This window comes from Protopterus annectens, chromosome 11.part0 (assembly GCF_019279795.1).
Source record: "Protopterus annectens isolate FY-2018-M chromosome 11.part0, PAN1.0, whole genome shotgun sequence".
NCBI lineage: Eukaryota > Metazoa > Chordata > Ceratodontiformes > Protopteridae > Protopterus > Protopterus annectens.
Window position 1 is genome coordinate 1306757893 of NC_056745.1, and position 12500 is coordinate 1306770392.

Here is a 12500-nt window from a genome sequence, read left to right on the forward strand (position 1 = left end):
CAGGCAAACAACATTTATTTAATTTGACCGCAGTGTTATAACCTGCGCAATTTAGTCTATAAAAATATGTGGATCTCAGGAATCTAGCAAAGACGTTTTTTTAGTTTAACAAAGGATATGATTATTTGTTTCACCCTCTGTAGCTGGAGCTATCCAAGTCTTTTTCTACACATGGTGACCATCTTCAGATTACTGTATCTTCTCATATGAAAATCTCATGCAGTTAATTCCCATCTACTCTCCCGGGAGCCAGTTTTAACTTTGGTAAGACTTTTCATTTATTGACAGAACTTACTGAGTACGCTTTCCATGCTGTCTCCCATATTGTTCTGCTCCAATCCTCAGCCATGAGTTAACAGAGTCTTACATTTTGTTCTTTTACCACACCAACACTATCAATGCATAACATTTGCAAGACGTTAAGTGGCTGTCTTTTCTACACTGTTTAAGTCTGGCTGTGAGTTTTCTCATACATAAACTTTCTCAATCCGTCTTTTACAGGTGTGCTGTTTCTGAGACACCATCAAGAATTCTTAACTCTTCCTCTATATCACTACTGAAAATTGCTTTCCCTTCAAATTATTGTCAATTGACAGTCTTTTTCTGTAAGAGATGGTAAGTTATGAAAATAAATTTGCACTGTAGTAAGCTCTCAACCATCTAATACTACCTTTTCTGCAGAACTCAAGGTACATATGAAAGGAATTCACATTTACAAATGCTACAGGGATACAACTTAAAAGATTACACTGAGCAACCAGGTATAAATCTGATTGCACATATTATCTGTTTATAGTACTGCTATATGCTTGTGTATGTAAACTACACTATATTTTCTGAATATCCTGGGTCATAGCTGCTAAAGATCAGATCACCTACATATTTACTAATTGGATAAAAAAGGCCAGTCTCTGTCCTAAAACAATGTCTCTGAAAGACTGCAGCTCTGTAGTTTTGGAGGAACTTGATATTTTCCAGAAAGGAGCAGGTTATCATGGTAGTCCACCATATGCTTTCCAGCTGTTGTTTTTTAGACCTTAGCTACTAGCTTTTACTATCAGTCCTAATGGGAATTTTTTTTTATGAAAGATTAGTAATGCTTGTCTTATCTGGTAAGCCTTTTACATTTCATTACAGAGAATTCAAAGGTCATGCAGCAGCCAAGGAGCAATTTTGACTGCATGAGCCAAACAGGTGGTAGTGACATTTGTCACAGCTAGACTTTGAGCTAAAAGAATTGAAGAGCCACTGTACCAGTAGTCATTTGAAATGTCACAACCTGCTAGAGTGAGTTCCGAAACATAGGGACTAAATGGCTGAAAAAATGGACTTACATATGCCAAGTCTAAAATGGTCATTTCCAGAAATATTTCCTTTTCTCTGAGGTATGGTGATTTCAGAGTTGGTATATATAAGTTTGGGGTGTGGGGGGTTGCCCCCTCCCCCACTTCAGGGGGTGGGTTTCTGACCAATGGATGGCTCATGTCTTGGATAGGTTTGGTAGAAAAGAACCTTCCCAGCAGATTTAAAACTAAATATATAAAAGCCTTTCCATGAGATTTGCATCTGCTTATGTAGAAACACTAATAAGTAGTACTTGGAGTTATGGGTCTATATTGTATTGTCGCAAGCCGACAATATTGAATCTGATATTGTCGGCACACCAATATCAAAAGCGAAGAATATCGGCCAGGTAAACAGAAATCTCCGTAGGGGGAGATTTCTGTTTACCTCAATGTAGTGCGGTCTCGGAGTTGGTATATTTAAGTAGCAGGGGGTGTGGGGGGGGGGGCAAGTCCCCCTGCCTACACCCTTTAGTTTTTTTTGTTTGTTCTTTTTTGTTTTTTTATACTCGTTCGATATTTTACAGCATCGATCAATTGTGTTCGACATTTATTACTTTAATGCAGTAACATTTCGAAGAGGTAATATAAACGCGGAGTTATATACAATTAGATGGAAAATGCCTGTTTATAAACTAAATTTACAAATATTAGTTGGATTACCATTCAGGATGAACTGCTACCCACATGATTCCTTTGAAATACATTATTTTTAGATCTTTTTCCTTTTGAAATTTGTGTGATCATCTGACAAAATTCCATTAGATCATATGTATAGTTCTGACATTACAATTAAAGAATTAGAGAAGTTATCTGAGTTGTTTATCACAATACATCTCCATCTACAAATCTATAACCTGTAGGTAGTAAGAATCCTGTCAAGATCTTTAGAATGTCCAGATTTAGTGAGTGATCCTTATGTTAGCAAGTAAGCTATGCTAGCATGTTGTCATTTTATGTATTCGTTTTTCTTCTGCTGAGTGTTCAATCATTCATTCACTCATTGTCAGATACCTGTTTTGTCTACTTCTGGGTTGGGTAGAGCTGGACCCTGTCAGTACTTATGTGGTACAAGATAGGAAAACTAATCCTTGATGGGATATCACTGAAGTTTCATTAGAAATACTGATTATTCAAATCATTTTGTTAATAAGCAATCTGAAACTTTATGTAATTTATTTAGATTTCGTTAACCTCACCTGCTCCATCCAAAGAAAGGAGGGATTGAAACCCCTATTCCAATTACCCAAGCTGCAGCCACTGCTATCATTGAATGTTTTGAGCCAAAACGGAAGTTGCCAATTGGCTTGCAGATTACAAGGTATCGTTCTAAAGCCAGCATAGCAAGAGACCATCCTGTTACAAGACCTGAAAAGAAAGCAGAAATCCAAAGTAAAGTATTTCATATTAAACAGTGCCCACATGTTTAAGCAGGCATTCATGAAGAGTCTTTATTTATTTATTTATTTATTTATATTAAAATCAATCTGCCTTTGCTCAGTTGGCATATCCTAGCATCCAACCAAGCTATCCTGCAAAGCAAGCGTGACTATCTGAAGCAATGATCTTATTAAAAAAAATAAACAAGAACAATTACATAAAAAAATCTAAACCTTGGCTCCAGATGATTGTCACTGTTGAAGTGACACCCTGACCCATGTGCAAAAATGGGAGAAAGAAGTTGTGGGTGGATCGATGGATGTGCCTGTCAATCCTAACATAATAAAGGGTGTGGTTGTTGTGGCAAACAGAGGTATTCAGCATGTGTTATTTGTATCCCTGAGCTTAGCCTTTACATGCAGTGATTAACATCTCTCACCTTTTAGTGGACAGTAGCCATACTTATTCCAGCACTCACTGTGACCATGGCCTGTCAGTATCCATACTTATCATGCTGGAGTCTATTGGTACCAGATATTCTGAGATTATGGACACCAACTATTCCCAAGTGTAACTGAAGTCAAGTTGCACTGTTTGCCATCTCACGTCTGGCATCATGATTTTTTTTAATTCATAAATGTCTAGAAGTACTCTCTGCATGACGTTTGAAATCTCTTTAAGTAGTCCATTATTTACTGACAAGAAAACTAAACATCACATTCTCCAAAAATCTCCAAAAATAGTGTATGTATTTCTTTGTTTCTGTTGGTAACTTTACCCTATTGCCTACCACTAAAACTCTGTCAGCTGGTGCTAGTGTGTCATAACCAATCACACTCAGATTTGTCATCCATTACATCTGTGGCTTATGCTCACCTTTATGAAGCACACTGCCCATCTGTTCCCCTCTATCACAGATCTGAGACATATTCATGGCTAAATTGAAGTCCTTTGAATTACAAAAATAAAAGGGTAGAGAATTCTGCTGATGTCTGATGTCATCATCTATATCAAAATTATTTTTCAGAAAATTATCAGCCCTAAGAAATTAATAGTACAGCCAACTGCTACTATATGTGTGAAGTTCAGTGGAACAACACATACAGCTTTCTTCTCATTACCACCTGAAGCAAAGGCATGGTATGACAGGGAACGGGCAAACTGTATATCATATGTGGAGTATGCAATGATAGGCAAAGAGTTCATTGTACAATGTGCAAAAGAGACCAGCGATGCACACATTAAGTACTGCACAAGGAGTTTGCAGAAGCAAAGAACAGACTTACTACACACAGTAAAAAGTGACTTATCTGTAAATACTGTTATGTGTTGAGACTGCATGCATATTTTTCTCACTGAGCTCAAAAAAATTAAATGTTGCCAATGTAAAAGTAACTAGACTGAAAAGATGAGTATAATGGTAGAGTTACTACATTTAAACAAGATACTGTGGGTTGAACATATTACAACAGAGTGTACTCAAATTAATGGACTTGATAATTTCACTGATTGAGGCAAATGCTTCATTACGGACTTAATCTGCACATAAATTGAAACCACTGAGTCAAACAAAGATGCGTTGTGTATTCAAAGACAGAGTACAAGCTATTATTTCAAGCTGTTTCAGTTCATTAACCTAATATACTGGCAGAAGTAAGTGAATTCACAATGTGATAAACAGAGTGCAAAATGCAGTGATACAGAATCACAAAGCACAAATGAGAAATAGAATACAAATATTTTATTTGATGTTTTTGAGAAAATATGTCAATTTTTTATTGGGTTTTCCAATTTTTCAATATTTCTTTCTCAAATAAAGAATGACTTAGAGCTATAGTTGACAGAAATATGATACTAATAGGATGTCCAAGTGATAGAAAAAATGTTTCATAGTAAATGCAAGTCTATTAGACTTGTTTTGACAAAATTCATGAATCAGAAAAATTTATGCTCAACTCTAACAAAGTTATTGTGCCAAATAAACTACATTGTCTTATGCTACATAAAATACATGAAGCACACTTAGGAATTTTTAAGTGCAAATAATTTTTGGATACAAATGTGAATAATATTTGAAAAAATTGCAAATAACTGACAGATTTGTAACATGTACCAAAGAAACAACCCCAGAAATGCAACATCACTACATGAAATTCCAGACAGACTATGGAGTGAACAACACAGATCACTTCTGTGGTTCTGCTTGACAGGGGCACAGGAAAATAATTTTATTGGGTGGCGAAAGCCAGGGTTCCTTTTTGGCTAGGCTTGTATAGGCCCTAAGGCCAATAGCCTAGTACCTACCTATGAACCTATGATTGAAGTAATTTCTGATTTATTCCAGTTCCAAGACAGTCGGTATTGTATCTAAGCTAATGTTAGAGAAAATACATGAAGCACACTTAGGAATTAAGTCCAAAGAATTTTTTGGACACAAATGTGAATAATATTTGAACAAATTGCAAATAACTGACAGATTTGTAACATGTACCAAAGAACAATCCCAGAGATACAATATCACTACATGAAATTCCAGACAGACCATGGAGTTAAGCAGTTTCTGATTTATTCCAGTTCTAAGACAGTCAGTATTGTATCTGTACTGACTCTGACTAATATATTGAGTATCCACAGGTCATCATGTCAAAAAAATAACTCTTCTTAAACTGTTTTAATACCACTGATGAAGTGATTTTTTTTCAGATTTTGGCATCCCAGACATTGTTTTTAAGCCATGAATTTCAAGGTTTTTAAAGCCGTGGAAGTTTCAGCATATCACAACTTCACCTTGGTATCCTCAATCAAATAGATACGTTGAAAGAATCAACCAATGAAGAGTATTGTGAAAATGTGTTTCTAGCTCAAAGCATAACTTGTTATCTTGTACACTTGAATACAGAAGTGCTCTATTTAAACAGAGAAGACTTACTGTCACGGTTTTTGATTGGGAAGAGAATTAGAGCAAAATTACCAGCATCTTCTGTTCTTCTTCAACAAGAACAAATTCCAAATGTCCAGTTTATATGACAAGTATTCAGCAGAAACAGAAATAGTTTTCTGCACCCCCCAATCCTGCCTGCAATCATGCTTCCCTCCAACCTGACACAACTCATTCATTCCCCTGCACAGGGGATTTCATCCAGTGCTAGGACAAGAGTTAGCCAGACAGGGGCATCATTTAGATAGCCATGAGGGTGCTTTGTGTCCTGCCAGCACAGCATCCTGGCAATGAGGACAATTATAATGGCCTAGCCCTACCCATGGGTGTGAAGGGGGGCATGTGATCTAAATCACCACAGAGACCTACAATGCCTACATTATTCCATACTCCCAAGTCGAAGGCTACCATAAGGCATTAGCCTAATGCCAGGCTATGCATTAGCATCATTGCCCCTTTTCAGAGAAATATTGGCAATACATCACCAGTTCCACCCTGCCCTCTCCCTAACTGGGCCTATCCATCCTTCTTTGACAACTCTGTCACATGTTCTAACCTCTAATCAAACCCAGGTCACCTGGGACATAGTCAGGACTTTATCCTGCCACATCACTGGAGTTATTAAAACAGAGATATTATTATGACAGATAAGATAAGCTATTACTTATGCTGAGACTAAGAGAGATGGCCTAAATCTATACTGTAGCTGACAAACAGTTGGAAAGACAGGAAGCTATTGCCACTGGGTATGCAAACACACCAAGAACCTACATTGACAAAAGAGAAGGTATAATCCATAACAAGAATAGAAAGCACTTGTACTAGATTAGTCTGTTTTCATCAATATTTCATGAACTGACTAAGAAACTGAAAATAAGGACTTTCCAAGATGACTGCACACTAATCAAGAGCGTAACTTCAGATCTCCCAATGTGGAAAAAGAAACTTAAACACAAGGGCCAGGAACTCTGTCACTTTTAGTAAATTCAGTTACTGGCTAGTAAGTACATTGGCTGGATGCCAGTAAAAAAGAAACTATGTGAGCCTGAAAGAAAATCAACTAGAAAGGCAAAGAGAAAACACTGACTAGGAAGAATTATGTAACTATTTGGCCAAAAGCAGTTCAAGTTCCAGCCTTGGTGTAAGGCGTCTACCAGTAATATAAAGGAAACATAGGTTAAATGTGCTCAAAGCTGATTAAAATAAACAAAACACTGAAGAGGTATACCAGCTCAAATAACAAAAGACTGAAAAAATGGAAGAAGCTTTAAACAGACATTCAGATGAGCTGATAAAACTGCAAAAATCTGAGGTCAAAATGAAGAAAAGGCTGGCTGAGTATGAGACTGCTCAAGAAGAGATTTTTCAAAAAATGGTAGAGTTAGAGCACACAGCACATATGGAAATCTGAGATTTTCTGGTGTACCAGAGAAACCAGAAGTAACAGACTGTATTAATTTTATGAAGAGACAAATAAGCAACTGGACTGGTATTCCACAGCAGGAACTGTTAATTGAAAGGGCACACTGTGAGTATGCTCTAAATGTGGCCATGAGAAAGCAGCCAAGACCTGTATTAGTAAGGATGCAAACCTACCAGTTGTACTGTGGTAAAAAGGCAAAGTATTAAAAGTTGGAGACAGTAGAATGTTTGTAGAAAATGATTAGTCACTGTACACAAGGCAGAAGAGAAATACATTTATTTCAGTTATCAGGGAATGTTGATAGGCAGATGTGAGATTCAAGCTGCTGTATCCAGCTGCCTTCAAAATATTTTTTTCCTGCAGGATTAAAGTAATTTTTTGATGCAGAACAGGCTAAGGAGGAAAGACAAATGTTTGTCCAACAAAAAGTGAGCCATCAAGCAGAAAGAGACTCTGCTTCTCATTCTTCTGATAATAAAGCACATGGAGAGACTTTGCCAGTGAAATCTTGTCCACTGTTCCAAAGGAAAATGCTCAAGAGACAGAGAAAACCACAGGAGCTGACTAGAAGTATTGGGAGTACCTTGAAATTGAACTGGATTCTGGAGTTGGGAGATAGAAATGAACAGGAAGAAGGACAGCATCAATCACATTTGTGAAATACAGCTATATAACAAAAAGTGGAAGGAATGGACTTTTGTTGACTTTGTTAAACGTGGCAAACTGAAAAGCATTTGCCTCACTTCATGTCATTAGTGTTTTGAAGGACACTGAGGGAAGGGGGAGAAGAAGGCAAAGATAACAGTAAGTTAAACAATTTCATTGTATATTTTATAATGAAGTACATTTAGTTGTTCTAAGAAACATAGTCATTACAGTGAAATAGAGAAGAAAGGCTAAACAAAAGCATATTTGAGTTAATAGGCTGTAAACTTGAGTTGCTGAGGTGGGGGATGGGGTGCAACTGTACACAGATTTTATATATATATATATATATATATATATATATATATATATATATATATATATATATATATATATATATATATATATATATATATATATTCTCTTACTTATTTTGCATAGGTGAATGTCTGGACTAAGATCCTTGGCTTAATCAAATAACAAGTTTTAAGTGGAAACAAGAAAATATAAGAGCAGTGAATATAATGAAAAGTTTTCCTCTAGCAATAAATGTTTCAGGTTGTCTTTCTTTCAGGCTGCAGCAGAAGACTACATTTTTTCTCTTACATTTCCATAGAGACAGTCTGATAATAGAACAATAAAAAGCCAGTTAATGTTTTCTTAAATCATGCAAGATGTTTCCAAATCTGGAAGGTGAATAAAGATAAAAAGAACAAACTCACGAGCAACAAAATGTTTCTTTAGCATGGATAACCTCAATTTCAAGTTAATTAAGACCTGTGTTAGCAGGTGTCTATTTGGGACAAATGTTCCTATTATTTCATTCATTATTTGGAGCTGTACATAGTTGTGTGTGTGTTTATATTACGTTAGTGGGTTATGGCAGTATTCTGGGGGGTTTTTTGTTTGTTTTTTTTGCGGGGTTTTATTAAAACAAAAAGTTTTGTAAAATATGACATAAGTTCCAATGTTGATGATTAGTGATGCATGTATCACAAAAGCTGGAAATACACATTTAAAAAGTTGCCATATATAATAGTTGGGAATAATGACTTCTTACCATAATGTTGACACTTTCCAAATTATCATGGTATGTGAATTGTCTGCCAAGTATAGACAAAAAGGAAAAATATTTAATTAAATTAAGAGATGCAGACTGCAAACCACAGCCAACAACTCTGAATGACTACCAACCAGTTGCTTTAACCTTGATAATAATGAAGTGCCTGGAGAGGCTGGTCAAATATCACATAGCCTCAATCTTAACTGTGTCACTGGATGCACTGCAATTCACATACAGGATAAACCACAGTACAGGGGATGGCATCTCACTAGCTCTCCATGAAACACTGACCCACTTAGAAGGCAAAAACTGCTATGCAAGACTGCTATTCATCAATTTCAGTTCTGCCTTCAACACTGTGGTCCCTCAGAATCTGATATTGAAGCTACTTCATCTGGGCATATACTCTCATTTATTCAATTGGATTCTGAGCTACCTTACTGAAAGGTCTCAAAAGGTTCATGTGGGAGGCAACAGCTCCGGAAGTATCATCCTGAACACAGGAGTACCACAGGGGTGTGACTTAAGCCCTCTCCTTTTCACTCTGCTGACACATGACTGCATGGCCACACATGAAATGAATAGGATCATCAAATTTGTGGATAACACCACTGTTATAGGCCTGGTCAAAGACGGAGAGGAGGACTCCTACAGGAATGAGATTGATCAACTACTGGTTTGGTGTGAGAGCAACAATCTAGCACTGAATGTCAGCAAGACAAAGGAGTTGATTGTTGATTTCAGAATATCTCAAGTACCACACAAACCTCTAGTAATGAAAGGGATGACAGCGGAAAGGGTCAAGAGTACAAAGTTCTTAGGTCTTCATCTCACGGAGAACTTATGCTGGTCAGTCCATGTATGTAGCACAGTCAAAAAAGCTCAGCAACGCTTGTAGTTTCTAAGGAAACTTAGGAAGGCAAAATTACCAAGCTCCATACTTCAGACCTTTTATAGGGGCACCATTGAAAGTGTCCTGACCAACAGCATTGCAGTCTGGTATGGTAGCTGAAATAATCAGGATTGGAAGGCTCTCAAGAGAGTTGTAAGGTCAGCAGAAAGAATCATTGGCACCTCCCTTACTCCTCTGGAAGATCTACACAAATGCCAGTGCATAGACAGGGCCAGAAAGATTTCCAGCGATCCGACACATCCTGCCAATGGTCTCTACACTCACCTATCCTCTGGCAGAAGATACAGAAGCCTGCATTGTAAGACCACCAGACCAAAAAAACAGTTTCTTTCCACATTCCGTTAGACTGTTGAACTTTTTTGGAAAAATGAACCATGACATCTGTTGCATAACTAGCCTCAAGAGGCTTATTTTATGGATCTGCAATAACTAAGTGCAATATGAAGGTAGCTCACCTACACACTGAAGAACTGTAAACTGCAATATACAAACTTTGCAATAATTCAGTCTATTCATAGATATGCTGCTATTGTTTCAACTTTACTTTGACAATATTACCTTCATATTGTTCCTTGTCTTCTGTTCTGGGATGGGTGTGGGTCACTGCTGTCCTACTTTACTTACAAATTGCTACTTATTAAATTTCGACTGTGATATTTTATTATTTTTTCTCTATCTATATGTGCAACTGTTTCCTGCATTGAGAACAAAGCATTGTAATTTTGTTCAGCTACACTGCTGTGTAGTTCTGAATGACAATAAAGTTTTCTTTGACTTGACTTGACTTTGCCTTGTAATGTTACAGGAGAACATTTGGAAAAGATTGAGCATGTGAATTTGATAAAGAAAGGATTTCAGGATGGATATTAAGCAGAACATTAGGGACAAAGGAAAAGAGAAATACTTATATTAGATGCTACAAGAGCTCCAATAGTGATAGAAGAGGGTAAAAAGATAATAATGGCCGATTTGTGATAGTAAGGGGCTACTGGCAAGAGATGAGAATTATACTGGCATCTATTTATATTCCGACTAAAATTGCTATTATGGAGCTTTAAAAAATGGGAGAAATAATCAGCTTTCAGCAGGAAATATTACTTAAAGGTGGGGACTGGAATTTGATTTGCAACAATAAAGATGTATCTGAGCCTAGAAGGGAAAATATAACAAAAGAGGGTAGATTTCTGAAGAAAATTATGAAAATATTTGGTATGAAAGGTGTGAATTCAGTAGTATAAATGCAAACAGAATTTGCATATATTCCCCAAAATACAATAATTAGGCTAAACAAGACAGAAATTATATTTCATCGGAACATGTACATTTAATTGAAAACTTTGACAAACATCCAATAACTATTTCAGATCATGCACCAGCAATTATAAAGATAAAAATGCAGGGTAATAAAGTAAAGATGAGACACTGGCACTTCCTCATCTACCTGTTAAAAAGAGAGAAATATAAGGAATGGATAGTAGAAATTATTCCAAAGTTATTACAGAAGATAGAAAGTACTCCAGAAGTTATAGCTACTGAGTGGGGTGAAATAAAATTGGAGTTTAAAAATAGGGCAGAAATAAAATAAAAAAGATCTGGTTATGAAGTCATAAAAAATTATTTAGAGGGGGCTAATAAAGGTTAAAGAATTACAGAATAAGAGGAATTTCAGAACAAAAAGAGGTGCAATTGTGCTAAATAGAAAATAAGGCAGTACCTGGATAATATGCACAAGTTTAGAAGGATTGCTGTTAAGCAACTGTTTTTTGATAATAACTCCAGAGCACAAAAACTTTTGGCACAACATTTAGACAACAGAAAAAACAACCAGAGATCCTACAGAGGTATTAGAGATATTTTAGAAGTTTTATGAACATTTGCATAAAGCAGAGAAGTACAGAAATCAAGAAAAAGCACAAATGGAAATATTTATGGGAGACTTAAATATGTCAAAGTTCGAGGTAGATGAGGTTCAACAATTAACAGTTAAGATAGGAGGAGATGAGATAAAAATAGTGATGCACAACCAACCTACAGGAAAGTCTCCAGGAATAGATGTTATTCCGGTGGGATTTTGTTAGCTAGGAGGGAAGAAAGTGATAAAGATCTGAAATGTTTTAACAGTATTTTAAAAGGAGGGGAGGCACCAACATCCTTAAAAAAGCTGTGGTGGCTGGAATACCTAAAGAAGGTAAACACCTGTCAGATCCAACTTCATATAGGCCCGTTTCATTTTTAAGCCATGATTACAGCATGTTTATGTCTATAATGGCTGAAAGAATAGCAAAGATGATGCCAAAATTTATAGATATAGATCAATGTGGTTTTGTGGAGGGGAGGTAAACATTTGACAACACTAATAGGACAATGATGATCCAGAGTGAAGCAAATTGTAAGAAAATAATGCTGTTGTTGGTGGGTATTGATGCAGGGAAAGCATTCAACAGAGTAAACTTGGATTTTATGAGTATGGAAATGGAAGCATTTGTATTTCCTGATACAATAATACGATTACTTAGACAAGATTAAGATTACGTACATTGACATCTTCAGGACCACAAAACAAAGTAAAAACTGGTTTAAATACTTTTTAAGTAAATGAACTCCACCCCTCAATGTACTGACAAAAGCGCTAAACCACATTTATTTGTTTTATTTGTTTAATATTAAAAGTGTTTTGGAGTTTTTTAAGTTTACTTTGCTTTTTCTTTTGCCTGCTATTGAACTGTCAAGTGTCAGGGTTCTTGTGTTGTTTAATTCACAAAATATATCCAATAATACCATCTTTTTCTATAAAA

General features: G+C 36.2%; 1 protein-coding gene across 1 annotated transcript in view; it reads right to left on the minus strand.

Moving 5' to 3' along the window:
- Positions 1-12500, minus strand: part of OPN1SW (opsin 1, short wave sensitive) — a 111971-nt gene that overhangs the window by 72557 nt on the left and 26914 nt on the right. The window contains exon 2 of the mRNA XM_044087148.1: positions 2543-2711. Coding sequence (XP_043943083.1) covers positions 2543-2711 — 169 coding nt within the window. The remainder of the gene's footprint in view (positions 1-2542; positions 2712-12500) is intronic.